Source organism: Sus scrofa, chromosome X (genome assembly GCF_000003025.6).
Source record: "Sus scrofa isolate TJ Tabasco breed Duroc chromosome X, Sscrofa11.1, whole genome shotgun sequence".
Classification (NCBI taxonomy): Eukaryota; Metazoa; Chordata; class Mammalia; order Artiodactyla; family Suidae; genus Sus; species Sus scrofa.
Window position 1 is genome coordinate 91418283 of NC_010461.5, and position 25926 is coordinate 91444208.

Genomic DNA, 25926 nt, shown 5'->3' on the forward strand with positions numbered 1-25926 from the left:
AAAACCGAAATCAAATCAAGTATCTTTTCCAGCAACAACACTATGAGATTAGAAATCAACTAAAAGAAAAAAGACTTGAAATAACACGAACCCGTGGAGATTAAACAATATGCTACCAAACAACCAATGAATCACTGAAGAAATCAAAGAGGAAATTAAAAAAATACCTAGAGACAAATGAAAATGAAAACATGATGATCCACAACCTATGGGACACAGAAAAAGCAGTACTAAGAGAGAAGTTTATAATGATACAAGTTTACCTCAGGAAATAAGAAAAATCTCAAATAAACAACATAATCTTATGCCTAAAGCATCCAGAGAAAGAACAAACAAAAGCCAAAGGTGGTAGAAGGAAAAAAAAACATAAAGATCAGAGCAGATATAAATGAAATAGAGACTAAAAAAATTGAAAAGATCAATGAAACTAAAAGCTGGTTCTTTGAAAAGATAAACAAAATTGACAAGCTTTTAGCCAGACTCATCAAGGAAATGAGGGAGAAGGCCTAAATTAATAAAATCAAAAACATAAAAGGAGAAGTTACAATTGATACCACAGAAATAGAAAGGATAATAAGAGACTACTCTGAGCAACTACTGGCCAATAAAATGGATAACCCAGAAGAAATGGACAAGAATGAACCATGAAGAAACACAAAATATGAACAGACCAATTACCAGTATTGAAACTGAATCAGTAATTTTAAAACTCCCAATAAGTGGAGTTTTCTTGCGGCACAGCAGGTTAAGGATCTAATTAAGGATCTAATGTTGTTACTAAAGTGGCTTGGGAACTTCCATATGATGCAGGCACAGCCAAAACAAAAAACAAAAAACCTCCCAACAAGCAAATGTCCAGGACCAGATGGCTTCACAGGCAAATTCTACCAAATATTTAGAGAAGTGTTGACATATGTTTTTTTGAAACTATTATAAAAATTTGCAGAGGAAGGAATACCTCCAAACTCATTCTATAAGGCTCTCAACACCTAGATCAGACAATCACAGAAAATTATAGGCCACTATCACTAATGAACATAGATGTAAAAATCCTCAACAAAATACTAGCAAATTGAGTCCAGTCATATATTAAAAGGATTATACATCATGACCAAGTGGGATTTATCCTGGGGATGCAAGGATTTTTCAATATCTGCAAATAAATCAGTGTGCTATACCACATTAACAAATTAAAGAATAAAAACCACATGATCACCTCAATAGATGCAGAAAAAGTGTTTGATAAATTAAACATCAATTCTTTTTTTTTTTTTTTGTCTTTTTTGGGGCTGCTCCCATGGCATATGGAGGTTACCAGGCTAGGGGTTGAATCAGAGCTGTAACTGCTGGCCTATACCAGAGCCACAGCAACGTAGGATCCAAGCCACGTCTGCAACCTACACCACAGCTCACGGCAATGCCGGATCCTCAACCCAACTGAGCAAGGCCAGGGATTGAACCCACAACCTCATGGTTCCTAGTTGGATTCATTAACCACTGAGCCATGACGGGAACTCCTCAACATCTATTCTTGATAAAAAAAAAAAAAAAAAAAAAAAAAAAAAACCTCTCCAGAATGTGAGCATAGAGGGAACCTACCTCAACATAATAAAGGCCATATATGACAAATCCACAGCTAACATCATACTCAATGGTGTAAAGCTGAAAGCATTTCCTCAAAGATCAGGAATGCCCACTTTCACCATTTTGACTCAACATATTATTGGAAGTCCTAGCCAAAGCAATCAAAGAAGAAAAAGAAATAAAAAGAATCCAAATTGGAAAAGAAAAAGTAAAACTGTCACTGTTTGAAGATGACATGATGCTATACATAGGAAATCCTAAAGATGCTACCAGAAATCCACTAGACTTCATTGGCGAATTTTGTAATGTTGCAGGATACAAATTAATACACAGAAATCGGTTGCATTTCTATACACTAACAACGAAATAGCAGGAAGAGAAATTAAGGAAACAATTCCATTTACCATCACATCAAAAAGAATAAAATTCCTAGGAATAAATCTACCTAAGGAGGTAAAAGACATGTATCCTGAAAAGTATAAGATGCTGATGAAGGAAGTTGAAGACAACACAAACAGATGGAAAGATATACCATGTTCTTGGATTGGATGAATAAATACTGTTAAAATGACCATACTTCTCAAGGCAATCTACAGATTGATTGCAATCTCTGTCAAATTACTAATGGCATTTTTCACAGAACTAGAAATAACTTTTAAAAAATTTGTATGGAAACACAAAAGACCTCAAATAGCCAATGCAATTTTGAGAAAAAAGAACAGAGCTGGAGAAATCAGGCTCCCTTACTTGAGACTATACTACAAAGACACAGTCATCAAAACAGTATGATACTGGCACAAAAACACACATACAGATCAATGGAACAGGATAGAAAGCCCAGAAATAAGCCCATGCTCTTATGGGCAATTAATCTGCAACAAAGGAGGCAAGAATATAATAATGGAGAAAAGGCAGTCTCTTCAATAAGCAGTGCTAGGAAAACTGTACAGCTACATGTAGAATGAAATTAGAATGTTTTCTGACACCATATACAAAAATAAACTCAAATGGATTAAAGACCTAGGTATAAGACCAGATGATATAAAACTCATAGAGGAAAACAGAGGGAGAACACTCTTTGTAAATCACAGCAATACTTTTTTTGTATCTATCTCCTAAAGTGATGGAAATAAAAACAAAAATAAACAAATGTGGTCTGATTAAACTTAGAAGCTTTTGCATAGCAAAGGAAATGATAAACAAAAGAAAAGACGACCTATGTAATGGGAAAAAAAACCTTTGCAAATGATGCAACCAACAAGGGATTAATTTCCAAAATATACTAACAGCTCATATAGCTCAATATCAAAAAAAAAGGAACAGTACAATAAAAAAAATGGGCAGAAGACCTAAATAGACTTTTCTTCAAAGAAGACATACAGATGGCAAACAAGCATGGAAAGATGCTCAGCATCACTAATTATTAGAGAAATGCAAATCAAAACTACAATGAGGTATCACCTCACATCAGTCAGAATGGCCATAATGAGAAATTTTACAAATAATAAATGCTAGAGAGGGTGTGGAGAAAAAGGAACCCTCCTACACATCATTACAACCACTATGGAGAACAGTGTGGAGGTTCCTTTAAAAAATAAAAATAGAGTTTCCATATGATCCAGCAATCCCACTCCTGGGCATACATTTGGAGAAAACTATAATTGAAAAGGATACATACACCCTAATGTTCACAGCAGAACTATTACAATAGCCAAGACATGGAAGCAAACTAAATGTCCACTGAAGAGAAATGGATAAAGAAGATGTGATTTATATATACAATGAAATAGTACTCAGCCATTAAAAAGAATAAAATAATGTCATTTGCAGCACCATGGATGGACCTAGAGATTATCAGGCTATGTGAAGTAAGTCAGAGAAAGACAAATATTATATCATATCATTTATATGTAGAATCTAAAAGATGATACAAAAGAACTTATTTACAAACAGAAATAGACTCACAGATGTAGAAAACAAACTTATGCTTACCTAAGGGGAAGGAGGGGAGGGATGAATTAGGAGTTTGAGATTAACATATACATACTACTATATATAAAATAGATAACCAACAAGGACCTACTGTATAGCACAGGGAACTGTACTGAATATCTTGTAACAACCTATAATGGAAAAGAATCTGAAAAAAGGATATATATAAATGTGTATTATGTGTAACTGAATCACTTTGCTGTACACCTGAGCCAAACAGCATTGTAAATCAATGACACTTCAATTTTTAAAACAGTACACTACAGAGTATTTTCCACACTGTTATTTTCTAAAGATCTATTTTAGGAAACTTAAGTAAATAAGACTATATTTCATATAATACCACAGCTGACACCTTATTTGTTCCAATTATTGTCAACATCCAGGAAACATATTTTAGAAAGACACACTAGTTTCGGTTAAACTATAAAATAGAATTTTAAAAAGAAAATTCAATACTTTAGGGGAAGAAAACAACTTTCTTGAATCTGTCATATAAACATATTTAGAAGAAACATACTGAATGAAAGAACTTATCACAGTTGTGATACTTTTATAAGCATAAATAAAATTACTCATTCTTGCCTTGTGTATTTTTTTTAAATACTGTATTTACTGTGGCATTTTATCTTATCTAAAACAAATACATTGATGTAATAAGTTCTACTGTCACACAAAATATCCAAAACGGAGTGACTTACTCAAATTGCAAATCTGATCATGTGTTCCTCTGCTTAAAAGCCTTCAGTGGCTTCTATCCCTACAGAATAACATCCAAACTCTTTAATGTAGTTTACAAGGTTATTCCTTGACTTCTTCTCGGCTTCATCTTCTGCCATATTTATCCTGTACTTTTTCTTGTGAGGCAGTTTCCCAACCACAGCACTACTGACATTTTGGGTCTGATAATTTTTTATTGTTGTTCTGTGCATTGTAGGATGTTTTGCAGCACCCCAGTCCTCTACTGTTAGTAGTACCTCACTCCCATTTGTGACAATCAACAATGTCTCTAGGTATTTCCAAATGCCCCCTTGGGGGGCAAAATTGCCATGGATAAAGATCACTGAGCTAATAATACAAACCTTCTGTGGATCTCTACACCCTAGCTTTTTTTTTTTTTCCCTCAGGAGCTAACGTCATAAGACCTGGAGAGGGTAGAGTCTGTGGTATTAAGAATAAAAGTATTCTGAATCTTGGAAAAATAGATGGACTGGGGTTCTGGAAATCCCTTTATATATACCTTTTTAAAGTTAAGAAACTGGTGGTTTGGGAGGAGCCTATAACTCTTTGTACTGGAAGTTCCTTCCTTTTATTTTTTTAATTTATTTAATTTATTTATTTATTTTGTCTTTTTGCCATTTTCTTGGGCTGCTTCTGTGGCATATGGAGGTTCCCAGGCTAGGGGTTGAATCGGAGCTGTAGCCACCGGCCTACGCCAGAGCCACAGCAACGCGGGATCCGAGCCGCGCCTGCAACCTACACCACAGCTCATGGCAACACCAGATCCTTAACCCACTGAGCAAGGGCAGGGATCGAACCCGCAACCTCATGGTTCCTAGTCGGATTCGTTAACCACTGAACCACGACGGGAACTCCCAAGTTCCTTCTTTTGAGAAAGAATCTTTGACTCTGGAGAGTTAGAAGGGCCAGGGTAGAACTAATATAAAAAGATGAGGGGAATGGATTCTTTTCATTTGCTTTAGCTTTACGAAAAGTTGTTAAAAGGACCTTCATGTTTCCTTTTAGCATATCATTTAGGTAAGAACTCTGGGCTAAATCTCTCCAAAGAAAAAAGAGTATGAATTTGTTTGTTTGGAGCATACTTTTGGGTACATGCTTTAGGAATATGAATTTGGTGGTTACGAGACAGGAGAAACCCCAGCACCCAACAATTCTAGTACTAGGTATATACTCAAGAGAAATAAAAATACATGTTCACACAAAAACCTATATACATATGTTCATTATTAATAATAGCCAAAAGGTGAAAACAATTCAAACACTCAACAACCAATGAATGGATAAATAAAATGTGATACATGCATATGATGGAATACTATCATCTATAAAAAGGAATGAAGTCCAAATACATACCACAACATAGATAAGCCTTGAAACATTATGCAAAGTGAAAGAAACCAGTTGCAAAAGACCAAATATTGTATGATTCATTTACATAGAATGTCCAGAAAAGGCAAATCTACAGATACAGAGAGTAGCATAGTGGTTGCTTAGGGCAAGGGGAAATGGGGGATAGGGGAGTGACAGATAAAAGGTATAAGGTCTCTTTTTGAGGTGATAAAATGTTTAAAAATTGGCTATGGTATACCTATGGATATACTAAAAAATTATTGAACTGTATACTTTGAATGGGTGAAATATATTGTATGTGGATTATATCTCAAGTTTTACGAAAAAAAAGTAATGCAAGCAATTATTGGCATCCCCCTACTCCTATGCCCCAATCATGCTTAACACCACCGTGAAGGAATAGGACACAGAACAAGCAAGTTTGAATGGGTCTGGAGTGAGACCTTCAAGAGCCTAGAGCATGGGGGACACTTCCATGGAACGATAGGTCCTTTTGACTTCTCTTAAGTCCTCTTGTTTTTTTCTACTTAATAAGGCTTAGCCAATCTCACTGTTGTAGACTTGGATTGAGATACTATTCCAGAGCATCTATATAGGAGAAATTTCTGTGCTGTTAGTTCACATCACAGTTCTTGGAAGTTCTAAAAAACTGCAGAGAATTTGGCTGTTAACTTTTGATTCCAGAGTACCAGCTGGATATGAGGATATAGGTCACTGCTATTTCTGTCAGCTTAAATTCAAATTTTTAAAAAACTTGTCATCTTTTCAACAAATGGTGCTGGAAAAATTGGATACACATTTGCAGAAATAAAGAAACAAACAATCAAACTTGACCCTTACCTCACACCATACACAAAAATTAATAAACTGGAGTTCACCACAATGAAAAAAATTTTTGCTCTTGAAAAATTAAGACAGCCATTAAAAAGATGAAAACAAATACTACAGACTGGGAGAAAATATTTGCAAATTACATAAGTGATAAAGAACTTGTATCTAAAATATATAAAGATTCAATAAGGAGACATTAATAATAAGGAGGACATTCAATAATAAGGAGGCAATTCAGTTTTTTAAATGGCAAAAATCTAAATAGACATTTTAACAAAGAAGATATACAAATGCCCAATAAGCATGTGAAAATATATTTGACATCATTAGTTCTAGGGAAATGCACATCAAAAAAAAAAAAACAAAAAAACACAATAGGGAGTTCCTATCATAGTGCGGTGGAAATTAATCTGACTAGTATCCATGAGGTTTCGGGTTTGGTCCCTGGCCTTGCTCAGTGGGTCGGGGATCTGGCAATGCCATAAGCTGTGGTGTAGGTTGCAGATGTGGCTCAGACCCCATGTTTCTGTGGTTATGGTGTAGCCCAGCAGCTGCAGCTGCAATTTGACCCTTAGCTTGGGAACTTCCATATGCCACAGGTGCAGCCCTAAAAAGACAGAAAAAAAAAGAAAGCCCACAATGGGATACCACTGTATACCCACCAGGATGACTCTAATCAAAAGATAAACAATAACAAGTATTGACAAGATGTGAAGAAACTAGAATCCTCAAACATTGCTATTTGGAATGTAAAAATGGTGCAACCACTTTAGAAAACCATCTGGCGATTTCTTCAAATTTTAAGTATGCACATACTATACAATCCAGAAATATTACTACTAGGTACCCAAGATAAATGAATATATATGTTCACATAAAAATCTGAACATGAATATTCATAGCAGCTTTAGTCATAATAGCCAAAAGATGGGAACAACACAAATGTCCATCAAATGATGAATAAATAAAATGTGGTATATCCATACAATGTAATATTATTCAGCCATGAAGAGAAATGAAGCAGTTGTATGTTACAACATGATGAACCCTGAAAACATGCTGAGTAAAGAAGCCAGCTACAATGAATCTCATATGGCATGATTTCATCATATTAAGTCCAGAATGGGCAAATTGGTCAAGACAGAAAGTAGATAAGTGATTGCCTTAGATAAGCGATGGGAGAGTTGGAGGATTGGAGCATGATGTCCAAAGGGTGTAGGGTTTCTTTCCATGATGATGAAAAATTTTCTAAAACTGATCATGGTGATAGATGCATAACTCTGTGAAAATACTAAATATCTTTGGATTGTACACGTAAAATGGATGAATTGTATGGTAAGGGGGTTATAGCTCAATAAAGCTATCTTTAAAACTGTATTGGAGACAATGCTTTTTCCTCCACTTTGAGGGAATAACAATAATAGGAAAGATAAAAATAAAGAACTAATAACAAGAGACCAGTTATTTCAATGCTTGCTAATGGAACAGCCTGCATCCCTGGATCTCTCCCCACTTGATGATCCTCTTCAGTTTACTCAAGACATCACTCTGATGCTAACCTCTCCTATTGGCAATGATCCTTCCCAGGACTGAAAATAGCATCACTGTGGTGAAGACACTTTAAAAATGGCACTGTCAAATGCTTGAGACAATTAGCAGGCTGGCTTTTATCTTGCTTTGTTTTGTGATTCCTCCATCTTCTGCTCCTCGTATCATCCACAATTGGAAAGAAAAGGATGTCAAATCAAAATTGCAAGTTCGAAAATATTCTTTGGTCATTCTATCATAGGTGTCAAGAAAAATCTGAATATAAGAACTATGCAACTACCTTTAGGGACCATCCTAGGAAACAATGTATCCACCAAGGTGAGTACTATATCAGGTTGGAGATCCTAGGAGCATAGAGAGGTGGGGGGGATTGAGAAGAACAGCAGCTTGGCAAAAAATATCTAAACAGAAGCAACACTGTGAGATAAGTACCCTGTTATCGTGGAGCTAGAAGTCCTTTTAAAGGTCATGTATCTCAAACTAAGGCCCAAAGAAGAGACATGATTGGCCCCATAATACATAGCTAGTGGAGAATGGAGTGAAAACTAGAACTCAGGTCTTTGAACCTCAGTTTAGGGTTCTTTCCATATGCTGAATGTTGGATATCGACAGACTAGTCAGTGTGGGAGACTGGAATACTATGCCAAAGCTTTTGATTGAAATGATCAAGCCTCAGCTCTATCACTGCTCAAAACCAAGACCATCTCATCAACAATAAAACTCTAAGATGATTAATTATCAAAGAAATAACCAATTACCAGATTACACTTGGTCTTTTCTTTCCAGAAGAACTGTATATTTGATGTTTGACCACTTCCATCATAAGCCTTCCTTTAAAGTACAAAATCTACCTCAATGTGAGACATCTTGAAGTATATACTATATATGTCATGGTGGTTTGCAAGTTATCTCCTTTTGAAGAGCCCCGCCTGGTTTCCTTTCTTTGCTATTTTCAACTTCATGTTCAAGCCAATCCATTTCAAAGCCTGTCTCCAGGAATCAAATCTGTGGAAGGGTGGGGAGGGGGAACTTTTGATAATACAAGCATTACCTTTCCAGACTTGGTTTTCTCAAGTGAAGGTCAATGATAAATGACCTTTGGGGGCATAATTTATGTCCATGTGGCCTTTTCTGTTGAGCCAACACTGACTGACAGGACATAGCACTAGGAGGAGAGAGAGAGGTTGGCTTTGGGAGACCTGGAGGCCAAGGAGTATAAGTAAGACCAGATGTGGCTGGAAGGAGCAGAGGTGGGAAGTGGGCATGGAGAAAAAATGGCTACACAAGTAAAATAAAGAGACATCCACCTTGGGAAATGCACTCAATATTTCCAAGGTTAAATCCAACTTGTCTTCCTGCGTTTCTTGTAATTACCGCTGTGCTTGTAGCACCCAGTTATGTAGCATAGCAAGATGGAAGGGGCAGGTCTTTCTTGGAATATTTAGTAGTAGTTCAAACACCCTTTGTGCTCTTATTTCCCTATTCCAACCTCTTATGGTTCAAAACATTTCTTACAATTCCTGTTCTAGCTTCTAAGGCTAAGGGCAATCTTGGAATTAGCTTAAACCTCTTTTCTATTATTCTGAGACCTAAAGTTCCATGTTCAAGTAGTTGGTACTAGGAAGATACAAACAGAAATACAAAATAAATTCATCTAATTGAAAACTGACCTAACAAAGCTAACACAAATAGTAAAGGCTATACTTATCCCTTAGGCGTAGATCTTGAGGCAATAGTGAATCTTTGCACAGAACCTGGATGTGGACAAAACTGAGACTAGGGATGCCAATACACATAGCATGAAAATGGAGTTCCCCAGTGACCTAATGGCTAAGGATCTGGCATTGTGATTGCTGTGGCTCAGGTCACTGCTGTGGCACAGATTTGATCCCTGGCCTGGGAACTTCCGCATGCCGTGGGCATGGCCAAAAAGTGGATGATATGAGGACCAGCTGCACCCCTGTATAAGATGCCAAAAAGCTGAAAGTCTATTATTAAACCTCTGCACCTCTAATTGAAGCACCATGCCCTGTGCTTTACAGAAATGAATTTAAGGCTAGAACATGTACCTAGTGAGCCACTATGACAAAGTGAACCAGAATTTTGGGTTCCAGTTTTTATGCATCCATGACTTTTAAGCAGAAAGGTCAATGTGTGGCTTGATTACAGAAATTAATAGTTGGATAATTTTTTCAACACACTGCAACTGTTTCAGCTGCCAAGGAATCCAAAGAACACCCTCACCTGAGAGTGAACTAAAATGCATCATCATTCAACCCTTCGTTGTGTTTTCCCTGATCTCCTACAATTCCATTACAGCCCATGGGAGTAGCCAGTGCCCTACCAAGTATTCCTTATCCCATTAGCAGTTTCTTACTGAGGTGAGGAATAAATTGGGACCTCATCCTACTAGTGATGGCTAGCTTCCCTGTCTACACAGAACGACAAATATCTCAGAGGAAACCGGTCTTCTATACCAGCAAAACATAAGCCCTAAAAAGATCAAAGGCTCCAGAAGCACATCCAAACAAAATAAAAACAGAAAGAGATGAGAGCCACGTCCACAGATTGCTTGTCAATCAGCATAAGCCAATCAGTCATCAAATGGTACACATGAGAACAGAAGCAACAATAAATCTGGTACAATCAACTTGGCTGTTTTAACTGATCATTATTTAAACAGAGTGGGAGAAAACAACTTGATCTGGTCTACTGGGGATCCAGTTAGAGCAAGACTGAAACCAAGTGATGGCCTTGACTTCATGTTTAAAATGTTCCATAACAAATAGCCTTGACCATACTTTGTCCTTTCTGCATGGTGCCACATTTAGCCAAAGACAGGCATGGGATCTCATCCAAGCAAGTCCAAGATATTGCAACACATGTGCCTTCAGCATGCACAGAGGAAGATCATATTCCCAAGCAATAAGAATACCCACCAGTAATCAAAGTGACTGACAGGTGTTAACATTAGGGCTGTCATCACTAGCATTGGGAAATGGGCTGGGCTCCAAAATGTTGAGTTTGGCACCAACTTTCAGTATACTCAGGACCTATTTTATAATTGGTAGGTTTTGTTACTGCACCCCCAAATTTTGTTATTTAATGTCTTTACTATAACCTTTGTTATTTAATGTCTTTACTATAACCACACAACAATGTTTGATTTGTGGATTACTCCATGCATACCAATCTTACCAGTGAGGTTAGAGTAGTTAGTCCTAATCATTCAGCATGCAAACAGCATTTTCTAGTGTGTTCCCAAGAGGGTGTGTGTGTGTATGTGTGTGTGTACTTGTGTATTCCATATAATGTGTTTCTGGTTAAATAAGATTGAGAAATTATATATTAAAAGAGCTTCCTTTCTGCAGGACTTCTCAGAACATTTAATGTGCCGGTGAGCAATGTGAAACTCTAAGAAAGGTATATAATTTGACCCCAAAACCCTATTATGAGGAGCTTCTGGAAGTGGGGAGACAAGGACAGTTCTTAGCATATACCTTGGGAAAAAATTGTTTTAAATCTGCCCTCAATGACTTCCAAATAAGTAATAGATAGGAGCTGCCCGATGGAATATTCATGCCTTTGGAGGTCCCCTATCTCTTCTGATAGACCTAAAGGGCATCGAAAGCAGGGGGCTTCTCAAAGTATCTCAGAACATCTACCTAAGCCATGTGAGAATCCCCTTATGTCAGTCTACTCAATCAATAAACATTTATAGAACATCCACAATGTATTAGGAACTAAGCATTAAAAAAAAAAAAAGGTTAAGATTACTTTAACTGGAGTTCCCATTGTGGCTCAGTGGTTAACGAATCCGGCTAGGAACCATGAGGTTGTGGGTTCCATTCCTGGCCTCTCTTAGTGGGTTAAGGATTCGGCGTTGCTGTGAGCTGTGGTGTAGGTTGCAGACATGGCTCGGATCCTGCATTGCTGTGGCTGTGGTGTAGGCCAGTGGCTACAGCTCCAATTCAACCCCTAGCCTGGGAACCTCCATATGCCGCAGGTGCGGCCCTAGAAAAGACAAAAAAAGACAAACAAAAAAAACCCACAAACAAACAAAAGAAAACCTATTTAAAAAAAAATTACTTTAACCTGGCACGGTGAAGACAAAGAAGTTTTTGGAAATAACATGATATTTGAACCAGGCCTTAAAAGATGACCCTCCCTGGGGTCAGAGCAAGGAGAGAGAGACATTTTAAAGGGAAGAAACAGTTTGTACAGAGGTGCTGATGCCTGCCAAGGCACTGTCCTGCTCCCTCGCATATTCCTCCTTGAGTTTCTGTATATGCACCATACCATACACTAACATTTTGTAATGTGTTCCCCAAAGACATGAGAACCAATGTTTGAAGGAGTTGGAAAGCTTGCTGTAGTGTGAAAACCCACCCATCACTGACCTGGAGCCTGCTTACCTAAGAGGTGGAGATGTCCCTTTTTTATTAAGAGCAATCACAGAATGCCGAGGTATGGTATATCCCCACAAAATATTGGAAATTCATGACAAGAATGATGAAGGTAATGTAGGGGGAGGAGTGCTAACATGCGTTAATAAATACGTAAATTATCTGGACATTTATATATTTTATCTCATTTAACAGTGAATTGCATGCATACATATTTACATTTTGTGTTTTGATTTACAGAGTGTTTTCATATCAATTATTCCATTTGCTTTTCATGAGAATCCCATGACCATGAGTAGGGCAGGTGTGATTAGCCCCTTTGCACAGAGGAGAACTGTGAGCCTCAGGATAGTTAAATGATTAGCCTAAGGTCACATAGTAAGTTGCAATATTCAGATTAGAAACTAGGTCTGAATCCCAGGCTTATGTCCTTGATTTGTACTTGTTCTGTATTTCTTCAAGAGGCTGAAGGTACAAGGAAACAGAATTATGCCCAATGTAAGAAAAATCTTTCTAACGATCACTGCTATTCAACAGATTAGGCTGTTCTATGAAACTGAAGTGGTTGTAGAGTATATCCTTGCCATATGTGAGACATTAAATGTCATGGCTTCTAAGGTCACCCTCAACTCTAAGATCCACTGATTGTAAAATTCCTTGGTCCTACATCTCTAAGGTGAGGTTTCTGATGATTAATGCTGTTTCCAGACAGCTTCTGTTCATTATATACTTGGTCCTCAGAAAAGACATATTCTTAGAGGAATGCTCGGGAGTTAGAACATTTTCCATCGCAGATAACCCCATTGCTTTGGTACAACAAACACAACTCACATACAACTAATACCTCCAGGTTTCTCTCCAATCACAAAATGATGGGTAACAGATAGAAGCCACACATTTATCCAAACTACCATGCATATGAGTTTGCATTTTCCCAGAAACTTAAAATCTTATTTTTAATTTTATTATTATTATTATTTTTTTTTTTTTTTTGCCTTTTTCTAGGGCCGCACCTCTGGCTTATGGAGGTTCCTAGGCTAGGGGTCTAATCGGAGCTGTAGCCACCGGCCTACGCCAGAACCACAGCAATGTGAGATCCAAGCCGTGTCTGCGACCTACACCGCAGCTCACGGCAATGCCGGATCCTTAACCCACCGAGTGAGACCAGGGATCGAACCCGAAACCTCATGGTTCCTAGTTAGATTTGTTAACCACTGTGCCACAACAGGAACTCCAGAAACTTAAACTCTTATAGCACACAGTATACACAGAAATTATGGGAGGAGGCACAGTGCTGCATTTGAACACTCATCATTCTGATATAGTGAATCCATTTTTTTTTTTAGAATCTATATAGTCGTTAAAGCACCAAAGGTATTTTAAGAGGTAGAAAGTATGGACTGATAATATTCCGCACTTGTCTAGTCTGACGAGGGACCAGGATTCTCTTTAGAGCCAAAGGAACCAGCCACTGTTCCAATTCCCTTGGAACGTTTTTTTGTCATATATTTACAGCTCTCTATGCTCAAGAGAATGGTGCATCTGTCTGATGGAGACGCCTGGCTGCATTCTTTCCCAGATATTAATATAGGTGGCACTTTAGCAGCATAACCAATGACATGAAGAACCTGATTTGGAGAGGAACAGATGGCAGCATCTTTCCTGGGATAATTTTAGGATCCTGAAATAGTCCATTTCTCACACAAACCATCAGTGGAACCAAATTAAGACAGCTATGTCACATGGAAAAGGGAGAGAGAAAAAAAATGTGGTCTAGGGTGAGGCAAAGAGAATGAACCAGAAACCTCAGTGCTCCCCCCATCTATGACTCCTTTCATAGAAGATGAGGGTCACTTCAACCTCTTTTCACCAGAATGGATGCTGCATACCACTGTGAGAGTATCTAAGAAGAAATGAGGGGGCAAATCTCATTTCCAGTCACATACATTGAACAACCAAGGTTGCATCATGCAATAGCTAAATTCACATTCAAAAGAATGTATAGGATCTAAGTTCTAACACATCTTTTCTTAGCAGATAAGGAAGTTAATAAATGACCATTGTACTTAGTAAGTCAGAAGCAAATTGAATTTCAAAGCCTCAGATTCCTGGTCCATTACTTTGCTGAAAAGACCCTTCTTTCAAGTAAGACATAATATATCAGGAAGGGATGATGAGAAATGGAGGAAAAGTCTCCCAACCAGAAATGATGCCTGAGGTCATTTCTGATGGTCATCCAAGGATTGAGAACAAATGAGAAAACTAATTTGGGAAAAAAGCACCCACCTGTTTTCCATCCAGAGTGTACAGTTTTTTGACAACCCCGGTCTCTAGTTTGATGGCTTCAGTGATATCAGTAAGGACTTGCTCAAAAGAGTGGGCCGTCTTCTTATTCAGAAGCACACGCACAGCCTTCCGAGGCTTCACCCCACTGCGGATGATGGTCACCAGCTTGGGGCGCACAAAGTCCTTGTTCTCTCTGGCCTGGGCACTGTTGCTGCTAGCCAGGGACTGAGGAGCTTTCATATTGGCAGATGTCTTCACATTGACAGACCAGTTGGGATTGACATTCTTGGTGTACTCCACCTTTTTAAAGAAGTTGTCTGAGGAGCAAACATAGCTTTCCCCTAAGGGAAGAAATAAGAGATGATTAGTTTAATAGCAAGTATATGGGCTCTTCTAACCAGACGAATACACACTGACCTTGGAGTAGGACTTTTGGAGAAATGGTAATAATGGCTAACTTCAAGTGCATTCCTAATTAGGCTCTCTAACAACTTGGCTCATTCAATTCAAGGGCAAGTAATCAGCAAAATAGTCTTCATCATGATGGCGTTCTTAGCTGAAAAATCCTACAAAGCTAAGGTTCCCATGGACAATGAACATACCTAATCATAATCTAACAAGTGAGGTTCTCAACCTTGATGTGGTTTTATTGGAATTGAAACGTTTATATTAATTTCTAGGATGTGTGTTTATGTCTAGGAGCATTACTGGGAGTATTTTTAACATGCCTCTATTTCTTAATATTTCCATCCTATTTCTGGATTCATAGCCCCATTCCATCGTTATATTATGAACTGAGGCAAATTTTCAAAATGAACATATTTTAATCCCAAGCTAAAGTGACCAAAGTAACCTTGCCTATTGGGCATACAGTCTATACTTGCCAAGAAGGCAGATTGTACTTTGCACAGAGTATATGGCTAAGCAGTGGAATACTGAAATGTGAAGTGTGTGTGTGTGTGTGTGTGTGTGTGCGCGCGTGTGTGGAGGGGTGAATACACGTATGTGTATATAATTTTGTCTTCTACTGCTCACCCCCATACCCAGGTGGAAAAACTGTCTAAATAACAAGCTGTATACACACACACACACACACACACACATACGCACACACACACACAATTCCGCGGGTTTGCAAGTCTAGCTCTTGCTTGAGACATGCTCTCCCCTATTTCCACCACCCACCCCTCACCTTTCCATTTTCTTGAATGCTACACACTAGCTCGGTGTATTCAGGGCCGTCTTCACCAGTGCTCACCCTTGGCTGCCATAAGTAATGAGGTGGAGATGTGAGAATACATCATACAGTCTGATTTATGGATTGGAGGGATCTAGTGTAATTTTCACATTTACTATGGGCTAGAGGAAATGACTAATACAGCGGAAGGAAGAAACACAGGGGCCAGGGGCAAAAGGAGGGGATTAGACACCTGGGACTAGAAGCTGGAGAAAAGAGGAAAAGAGGTAGGCTCAGTCTGGGGGAGAGACTATTGGAAAAGGTTGAATTTGTTGAGGAAAACACATTAGCCTCAAGGTATACAAAGTTCATCCAGAGGTCAAGCTGCAGAAAACCAGAGTGATTTAATCAGGCTTAACTCATCAGTAATAATGCTAAATAAATAAATAAATCAACCCTAGCCAGTGCAAAGAAAGCATTAAACACAATTATAATCTGATGGCTCTACTTCCTTTGGTCTCAGCAGGACAACGGCGCAGAGACATTCAGGGGCGCTCGGCTGATAATTCACTCCCTCTGCAAATATTGATTGCTTGGCTGTAGCACCAAATCCTTTAAGTCATGTTAATTAATAAATTTCTCTGTTAGCACTGAGAGAAGATTCAGTAGGATTCTCTAGGGCACCTTTGAGGGCATTTATATGTGTGGCGGGGGAAGGTAAGTGGTTATACAAGGTATGCAAAGTGGCTTCCAACACTGTTCTGGAAGCTGCTAGTGTTGTGTCTTGACAAGAGGCCCAAGGGATGGTTTGTAGGTGAGCACAGGCACCCTCTTGCACTTGGTGCACACGCACACACACACACACACACACACACACACACACACACACAGCCAGGATGGGGCGCTCTAAGACCTCGGTCAAAAGAAACCCTCATTTCTCCGGTTCCCGCTGGCTAATCCAATCCAACCCAAGTGATTAGAGGGTGTGGTCTTTAATTTGTGACTTAAAGGGTGAAAGGGTCCTTTCAATTCCCCCATGTATGCACAGTCAATATTCCTCAAACCCTAGAAAAGGCCTCTTGCCTTAGCACTCTACCAGATGCACGGGCACCTTCCAAGAGGTCACTGCCTTTGAGTCAGATGTTTTCCATCACTTGTCATGTACTTTAAAACTCTGTCAGACAACTGGTGGTGTGCAAATGTATGAGGCTATATATTTATGATTTCACTCATCTACAGTCTCCTCAGGAGAGTCAGCTGTGTAGCCCTATTAGGACTCCGGACTTTTTTTTTGCTCCCATCTCTTAAACCTCTTAAGCCTCTGAACTATGAGTATGATTAAACACCTCATGAAAATGAACATGATGGCAGACGGCTATGGTATCATATGGCACCCAAGAACTTTTCAGAAGGCCCAGCTCTCAGCCAAATCTATGTTGAACACTTTCCAACAGTACATTTTAGTCTCTCCACTCTCTTTCCTTTTTGGCCCCAACATGGAGTAATGGAAAAAGAGCAGCTGAGGTGATGTCAGTCAGAATGGGGTTCCCCAATATTTCCTCGTTGTATGCCCTGGGGCAAACTTCCCTGGGCTTCAGTTATTTGTCTGCAAAGTGGGAATGATGATAACGATAGCTACCTTACAAGGTTGTTGTGAGGCTCCAAGCAGGTGATATATGATATACGGGGTTGAGTCCAGAGCCTGGCTCATAGTAAACACTTGATATATGTAGATATTGTTATTGTTAAGGCCCTAATCTGGAGGAACAGACAGAGAACCAGAAGTAACGAGCAAAGAGGGAAATGAGGAAGAAAGGGTTGAGAGAAAGGAGATGAAAAAGGAGGAGGAGAAGCTGAGGAAAAGAAAAGAAAAAAGAAGCAAGGACAGCCATCTTGGAACTGAGCTATAATTATTATATAATATGAGAGCTGCCCGGGACATACTGCTTCAAAATGAGTGTTTCCTGTTAGTTGAGAAGAAGCGTCCAGTTGCTTCAAATGTCAAATGTAGTAGCTTTATAGCTAACACCTAGCAAAGCCACATGCTGTGGCTGCTGATGCACACTGAGGGCAGGATATTTTTTTTAAGATAATTTTTTTTGTCTTTTTTTTTTTTTTGCCTTTTCTAGGGCCACACCTGCAGCATATGGAGGTTCCCAGGCTAGGGGTCTAATCCAGGCTGTAGCCACCAGCCTACACCAGAGCCACAGCAACGCAGGATCCGAGCTGTGTCTGCGACCTACACCAGAGCTCACGGCAATGCCGGATCCCTAACCCACTGAGGAAGGCCAGGGATCGAACCCACAACCTCATGGTTCCTAGTCGGATTCGTTAACCACTGAGCCATGACGGGAACTCCAAGACAAATTTTTTTTTTAAAGCAGTTCTAGGTTCACATGAAAACTAAGGGGGAGGTACAGAGATTTTCCATATGCCCTCTGCCCCTACAGTACAGAGCCTCCCATCTGCAACCTCCACCAACGGGCAGGATATTTATGGTGGGTGCGAGCTACACTTGGGGAGTCAGACCTGGATTCAAATCCCAACCAGGCATTTATGAGCTACGTGACCTCAGGCAAATCATTTCATCTCTGAGCCTCAGCTTTTCTGTCTAGAAACAGAAGGTATTGCACTAGGTGACAGCTAAGTCCCTTCAAGCCTAAAGGTCTATAGGAAGGAATGTTCTTCCTTTTCAATTCCAAACAGGCTCTAGTAGATAAAGTTGTTATGGTAACTACATGTTAAAGAAATAGGCGCCCACTATGGAGAACTCTCCACTTGTACTACTGTGGACAAATACGAGCCCATGGAAGCCGACCTCAGATGTGCTGCTTCTCTAGACCAAGGTTTCCTTATTCTGATGTTGCAAGCATCTGCAACATGTGCTGCCAGAGCTCAGTGCTTCCTGCACATCCAGCTGCTTGGCACTTGGAGCCACGTGAAGTGCGTTGCACCTTTACACAGCTGGGTTCCCATCCTGCCACAGCTTCCAGGGGCCATTTCCCACTCATTGGAAGCCTAGAAGGAAAGCTGGCTTCAGAGCCAAGCAAGGTGACAATTTGCTGGAATCGACAATGTGCTTCAGGGCAAGGGGGTAAGGAAATGAAATCATGGAAGGCCAGCTGAAAAGGCAGGAAGGGAACAAGCTGTGGGCTCAAGATGATCTAATGTCTACCTCACTTCCCTTTCAGGAGGGCTCCATTTTCAAAAACATTCAACATGTTTATAGTTTCTCAGTGCAAAAGCATTTCTGACTGGGCTTGCTCCTTTTCCCGGGCTTCCTCACTCAAGAAAGAAAATATTAAATGGTACTTTATTGTATTATCAGATCTATTGGTGATGTAGCACTCTCTCAGGTATCTTAAAATCCTCCTCCTTGACTATGTGCTTGCTTTCGTAGTTAGAGGATAAATTCGTGAGAAGGTGGTTTCATCTCATTGGAACAAATGAGCTATGGCAAAGAAAGGTGATCATAGCTAGTGCCATCACACAGCTCAGATTTTCCAACGAGAGGGTCCCAGTTGTAAATGTTCTGTCCCGTGGTCTACATAAATAATAATGCTCAAAATGATATCCCTAAGAGTGTTCAGGGTACTTACATACAAGGAAGCGGGGAAATAATTAGGATGTGAAGGGAAGGAACAATTCTACAATGAAGGACTAAACAAGACAAAAAGGGAAGTCACTGGTGGATTTCAATCACTGACCCACTGGGAAGACAGCTAATACATTTATGGCCACATTCCGTATGGCTTCATGAAAACCGTTTGTATACCCGGGGAGTTGTGGGAAAGCTGACATCAACAACCTGACTTTGACCCAAAATGGTCCCCTTGCTGTTTTCAGCATCTAGCAGTAGAGAGTAGACTAGAGACATTAGACAAAGGAGTGTCGCAAGGCCAGAGTGATTTCTAGCCAATTGCTATTTCATTTTATTTTAGGCTAACTATTGAATAATGTATCCATTTGAAAGCAGAGTAGCAATACTCATATCGGAAACATAGTATTTCTAAGCCCCATTATTCATTCAAGATCTACAAACTAAAAAGAAACAAAACAAAACAAAACAAAGATTTCTCTATTCCTAGGAATTCCTACCACTACAGTTAACTGAATGGAGTCCATCAGGATCACTTAATCTAGTACTTCCCAACTTCAAGTGCTCATAAGACTCACCTGGGGAAGTCTGTAAAAACAGATTCTAGAGCCCTAGCTTTGAAGATTCTGATTCAGCAAATTTGGGGTGTGGCTCAGGAACCAATATTTTTCTAAAGCTCTAAAAGATTCTGAAAGGCAGCCAGGTTTGGGAGCTACTGGCTATTCCAACCTCTCATGAGCATCATCCTTATTACATCATGAACAATAATAGTTCTCTGTAGCTATAGTTTTACCTCATTGATGTGTTTCCATATCTATTATCTAATTTTATCCTCACAATCACTCTAATAGATAAAGAAGGCAGGTGTTACTAGCCTCATTTTACAGATAATAATATTACAATAGATACACAGATGTGATCTATACAATGAAATATTATTCTTCAAAAAAGGAATGAAGTGCTGATACTTGGGATATCATGGACAAACCTTGAAAACATTTCCTAAGTTTGGCCAGTCACAAAAGACAACACAGTGTGTGATTCGATTTCTATAAAATGTCCAGAATAGGCAAATCTGTAGAGACATAAAGTAGATAAGTTGTTGTCTAAGGCTGGATAGAATGGGGGAAATGGGTAGTGACAGCTATTTGGTACAGAGTTCCTATTGGGAGTGATGAAAATATTATAAAATTAGTTTATAATAATGGTTTCACTACTTGGTAAATTCTCTAAAAATCATTGAATTTTGCACTTAAGTTGGTGAACTTTACAGTATGCAGGTTATACCCTAATAAAGTTTTTTTAAAGTTATTTTAAAAAGAGAAACAATTAGTCACAATGACGATAAAGACAAAGCTATAGCCATGTAGCTAAGCCGGCTATAAACTGGGATGGCTCAAATAGTAACAGCTAACCTTTACTGAGTGCTTTTCTATGTGCCAGGCAGAATACTAAACATGTCATATCCATTGTTTTATTTAATCCTCAGAGCAGTTATTCCCACTCTACAGATGAACAACTGAGGCTCAGGGAGTCTAAATGGTTTTCCCCAAGTTCACACAAGCTAGCAGGTGGCAGATCTTGGATTTGAACCAAATCTGATTCCAAAGACTTCTTTTCCTATTATAATCTTCTGACTTTAAGACAAGAACCCAGTGCCTTTGACTCTTCACCCAGGGATCTTTCCAAACTTTTTCAGTTGGAAGTCTCTTGGGAAGCAACATGTTTGAATTATTATTTTTTTTAATCTTTCATTCAACCTCTTTCAAATGTTAACAAAGTAAGGGACTTCTGTCCTCCATTCCTACATGAGTGGTTGCAAGACACAAAAATAGGAGAGAAAAAGACCCTTTTTCTTTATCCTCTTCATATCTGTGCCTTTTCCCAGCTGGCTCTCTGGTAGTGGAAAAACTGATCACATTTCTTGGTGTTATTTGAGAGATATCCTAGGATTTCCTTGACTGAACAACGGGCAGTGCTCAGGACTGAGAGGGTATTGAGGGCCACTGCAGTTTGTGGTTGTGGATGACATATGAATAAATGCAACTGAGCCTTATTCACACTCTGCAAGGTCCAGAAATTCACCAGGAAGTACTTACTATTGCACCCAGGAGTGGTAGATGAGAGAAGTCCAATCTAGCAGGACTCAAAAGGATCAAGAAGAAAGAAAGTTGCAGTCTTCAAAATTGTATTTGTTACCTATACTGAACTAAGATTAACACAGGACACACACCTACACACACACACACACACACACACACACACACACAAACATCCAGGGTGAAAAAAAAGTCCATATCAAGGGCTTGTCCTTGAACAAGACATGTTACAAAATGGATTGGCTGGGGGGATCTGTGCATGATACTGCTCTTATATCAGACACAAGAACGTGCTAATCCTTGCTCCAAATACAATGTCACTTGATTCAGAATTTTGCCCAAGCATCTCTCACGGTCTTCAAAAGATCACAGCTAGTGGAAATGAGGACATATTGGGTGATTCAGGGTGCTTTGTTTGTGAAAATTATTACTGAGAAACCCCTCAAATTAGACAGAGATATGGCTTTTACAGTGACAAATGACACACACCCTAACGATTACTCTGTTGGACAGCTCCCTCTACCCAGCTTCAAGTCCTTGAAGTTTGCCCTGACTCTCCTTTATTTTAAAATATTCGCCAGTATGGCCAATCCTTAAATGTTCAGAAGAAGCCTGGGATTAACCTCTGCCTGGCCATCCAGCACATGATCAAATAATCTAAGCCTCCTCAGCACTGTTTTTCAAGGTCAGCTTGGAGAAAAAGCCTCAGACTTGAACCCTGAGACCCAGATCCAATAGCCATATGGATGCTGTCTCTTATTAGCAACTGGCCCCAGATCCTTTGACCTGACTTGAGAAACGGCAGCTACTTGTGAGAATGTGGTCTTGTACAAGGGAAGCCCTCATGCTCCTTTGTCTAGGAACACAAGAAACCTAGAAGCAGTGATGCAGAGGCGGGGCACTCCCACACCAAGTCATTGAATGTGCTGTTCCTCCTTCCTTGCCGGCTGTTTCAGAATTTGGTTTCCCTAGAGATCTGCCTGCTCTAAACTCACCTTTGCTCAAGGAATGGAAAGAACGAGGAGGGACGTCTGGGGAATGGGAAGAGGTCTGGGGGAGAACATTTTCATTATCACCACTCCTCAGGGCTGTCCTTTAAAGCATTGTCAGGTTAAACGGATCACATAGGTTCTACCAATTTAAAAGTGGGGTAGGGAGGCATCCTCAATATACTTGATTTGATAAAGCAAAATATTAAGACATTAACATTAAATTTCCAAGATCTATTTTCTAAAGGACCACAAAAAAGACTCCATGGCTGAGTAAGTTTTGTTAACAGCTGGGATGTTCCCTATTTTCGAGTTGGGTGCACAGGTTGTCAGGATTTTCAGCACTCTTGTCATAAAATTCAATTGCAAAACCAAAATCTAGAAAGGATTTAAACAGATGTAGGTACAGTGAGTCAGTTCCTATTCTAATAGGAAGAGTCTTTATTAAAATACCAGACATACCTACAGCTTTCTTTGGTATTTCTCTCAATGACCTCAGCTTTAGGGACACACCCTGAAGTGGGCTTTTTAGAAGCAACAGCTGAGCAGTGACCACTTACCTAAAAGTATAATCCTTTGTGACTACGTCCAGGAAGTCCTGCTTTTAGGGTGCATATTTCCATGAGTGGCAATTCACAAATAGTCTCTCAGCAGTTCAAAAGATATTAGGGTATAATATTTTCTGTTAACTGAACCAAACTTCCTTCCTCATTTTAGATCTCTAATGATTTCATGGTCTGCCTCTATAGTGCTATTTAGCATGAATTATGAATAAAATCAAGAGTAAAGGCGCAATTCAGATTTTCCTTTGTATACCCTGGGAGATAAACACAAAGCATTCTCATCACCAGCCACGCTTCAACCCCAGCGGAGACTAAAGACCACGAAGGGTAATGGCTAATGATTCAGAAGTCTCAGCATCAGCCTCATGGTTTAACAAATATATTTCCCCATTTCTTTGAATAAAATAAATGCAACCGTAACTAATGATGCCACCTCCCACCAAGGGCCACCACCCACTCCTTGAATTACCTTCCTCCAGTTCATCCATGCTTCCGATTTTCCTGGATCCATCAATGGTGTAAATGTAACGCACTCCCTGAGGCAGGTTGATGTTGTCGGACAGAGATCGTGTCAGGTCAGCCAGCAAGGCGTCAAAGCTGCGAAAACGGTCAGAGGACACAGCGTACACAATGCCCTTGAAGTAGCGGTCCCCATTGCGGTAGAAACGTACCTTCTTGGCTTTCTTCTCGTTGCTCAGTGCCTGCAAGGTTCGGGTTCGGTAGAAGCTACAATGGGCGCTGTGAGTGGGGCTGGGCAGCCCATTCATCCGTGAGCCTCGCATGTTCCTGGATGTCTTATCTCTTTCGTCAAAATGTCCAAAATCAAGTTCCATATTTTGGTGGAACCTCAGAGACCTGAGTGTTGGAGAAAAGGGTGGGGATGAAAAAAAGCAAAGAAAAAGGGGTGAGGAGTGGAGGGGGGAGGGAGAAAGGAATTCAAATATTAGCCAGATCCAGATCTGCAATCTGCTGCTTGTGAAAAGAACTGGTTGAAAAAAGCCCGTGACCCATCTGCTGCTTGCCCCTGACCTGCAGGAATATTGATCTTAATAGAGAAGAAGGAGGGGCTGGGGGTGCTGGTGGCTGGGGGGTTGGGGTGAGCAATAGGGAGGGAGGCACTTTGGGCGCTGTTCCAAACAGAGGCGAGGGAGGGATTTTGAAATAGCTTAAAATCCTACTGACAGTGGCTCCTATCAAATTGTAACTTCAGGCTAAATACATTAAAACTGGCATCTGTTTCTTCACACATGCCCACATGACTAACAGTTGTAAATGAATCCATAGCCTGACAAAATTCTCCTTGAAGAGAACAGAAGGACCTAGCCAAGGTTAGCATCTCTGGCTGGGGAAGCAATCTTTGCACCTCAGTAAAATGACTAGGAAGGGGAATGTTTTAATTTTAATCCAAACCCTCTCTCCTGCTCTAATGTGTGCATCCCCTCCCCCCAGAATAAACTGGGATTCTCTTTTAAAGGGACAGCCTCTAGGGAATAGCCAGAGTCTTTGTGCTATTCATCAACCCTTTCCCCACCAAGCTGGTGCAGCTATCCAACATTCATAAGAAATAAGCTGGAAAAAAAGGATTAGAAAAATCAGTTATTTAGCAAATTATTAGTTCTGCTTCACCCCTGGTACCATTTGGTCACAAAATCTCCCTCCCCCACCTTTTCCTAGGTGGTCTACCTCCCCCCCCCCCCGCCGCCACTTCCACAATGATGCAGCCCCACCTCTTAATGGAATAATTTAATTGTTGAAAGATTCCCAAATGAGTCCCTGGACAGCATATGGGACCTTTAGAAGCAAGCACACCTTTCATTGTTCTGGGTTTCTATCCTGAATGAAGGGTCATTTTGCCCTCACAGCAGGAAATTCACCCCAAATTTGTCTATTTCCCAGGTGTGTTACTGAGGCAAAAGATGGTTGTCTATCAGATTTGATTTCCCCCTTTTTGCAGAAAGAAAGAAAGAAGGAAGGAAGGAATGAAGGAGGGAAAGGAAAGGAAAGGAAAGGAAAGGAAAGGAAAGGAAAGGAAAGGAAAGGAAAGGAAGAAAGAAAAGAAAAGAAAAGAAAAGAAAGAAAGAAAGAAAGAAAGAAAGAAAGAAAGAAAGAAAGAAAGAAAGAAAGAAAGAAAGAAAAGGTAGATAGATAGATCACACTATGAAACCAAATACAACAGAAGCCCCAAAGGCTAGCCAAGGTAGTGACAGCCTCGGAAACAAACTATTAACATGCATCACACAGATGGGGATAAAAGGACTCACAAAGCAAGCAGGGCTCAGCTGCTACACACTGCCACATTGAGATATTTGCAAGGGACCAGGAGGACAGGAGATAAAGGAGGACTGGTGCCTAGTAGATTTACCAGGCTCGGTCCCTCTAATCTTCCAATGTCACCATGACCTGTGCTGAGCTCAGCATTGTCTCTGTCAGACAACCTGCAGCGTAAAAGACCCCACCTCCTCAAGACAAGTAGCAAGCATTTCCCCGGACGAGCGAGCAACGCTGGGCTCTGCTTTAGAATCTGGGGTTGTATTATTCTAAATCGACATCACAGTGAAAACAAAGGAACATCAAACTCACTTTTCCAAAGCAAAATCCCAGGTAGAGGCTTAGGGAAAAACTCCGATAGAATAAGGGGGGAAAAAGGGTTGGGGGGTGGGGAGAGAGAGAGAGAGGGAGAGAGAACACACAGAGAGAAGGAGAGAGAGTGCTTTGCCTTGTGCTTTCCCGTTTGACATCTGTTACATTCTGCCTGAAAATCA

The 25926-nt window shown here is 39.9% G+C and overlaps 1 protein-coding gene across 12 annotated transcripts in view; it reads right to left on the minus strand.

Annotated features, from left to right (window-relative positions):
• The window catches only part of DCX (doublecortin), a 326902-nt gene that overhangs the window by 100612 nt on the left and 200364 nt on the right, over nucleotides 1-25926 (minus strand). For 10 of the 12 annotated variants that reach the window (XM_013986335.2, XM_013986332.2, XM_013986339.2 and 7 more), the window contains 2 exons: nucleotides 23634-24019; nucleotides 14739-15079 (listed from right to left, as the gene is read on the minus strand). In XM_013986335.2, the coding sequence (XP_013841789.1) occupies nucleotides 14739-15079; nucleotides 23634-23997 (705 nt within the window). In that variant the 5' untranslated portion in view covers nucleotides 23998-24019. Of the gene's footprint in view, nucleotides 1-14738; nucleotides 15080-23633; nucleotides 24020-25425; nucleotides 25704-25744 lie in introns of those variants that run through there. The other 2 variants (XM_005673831.3, XM_013986334.2) reach the window with 2 other exon arrangements.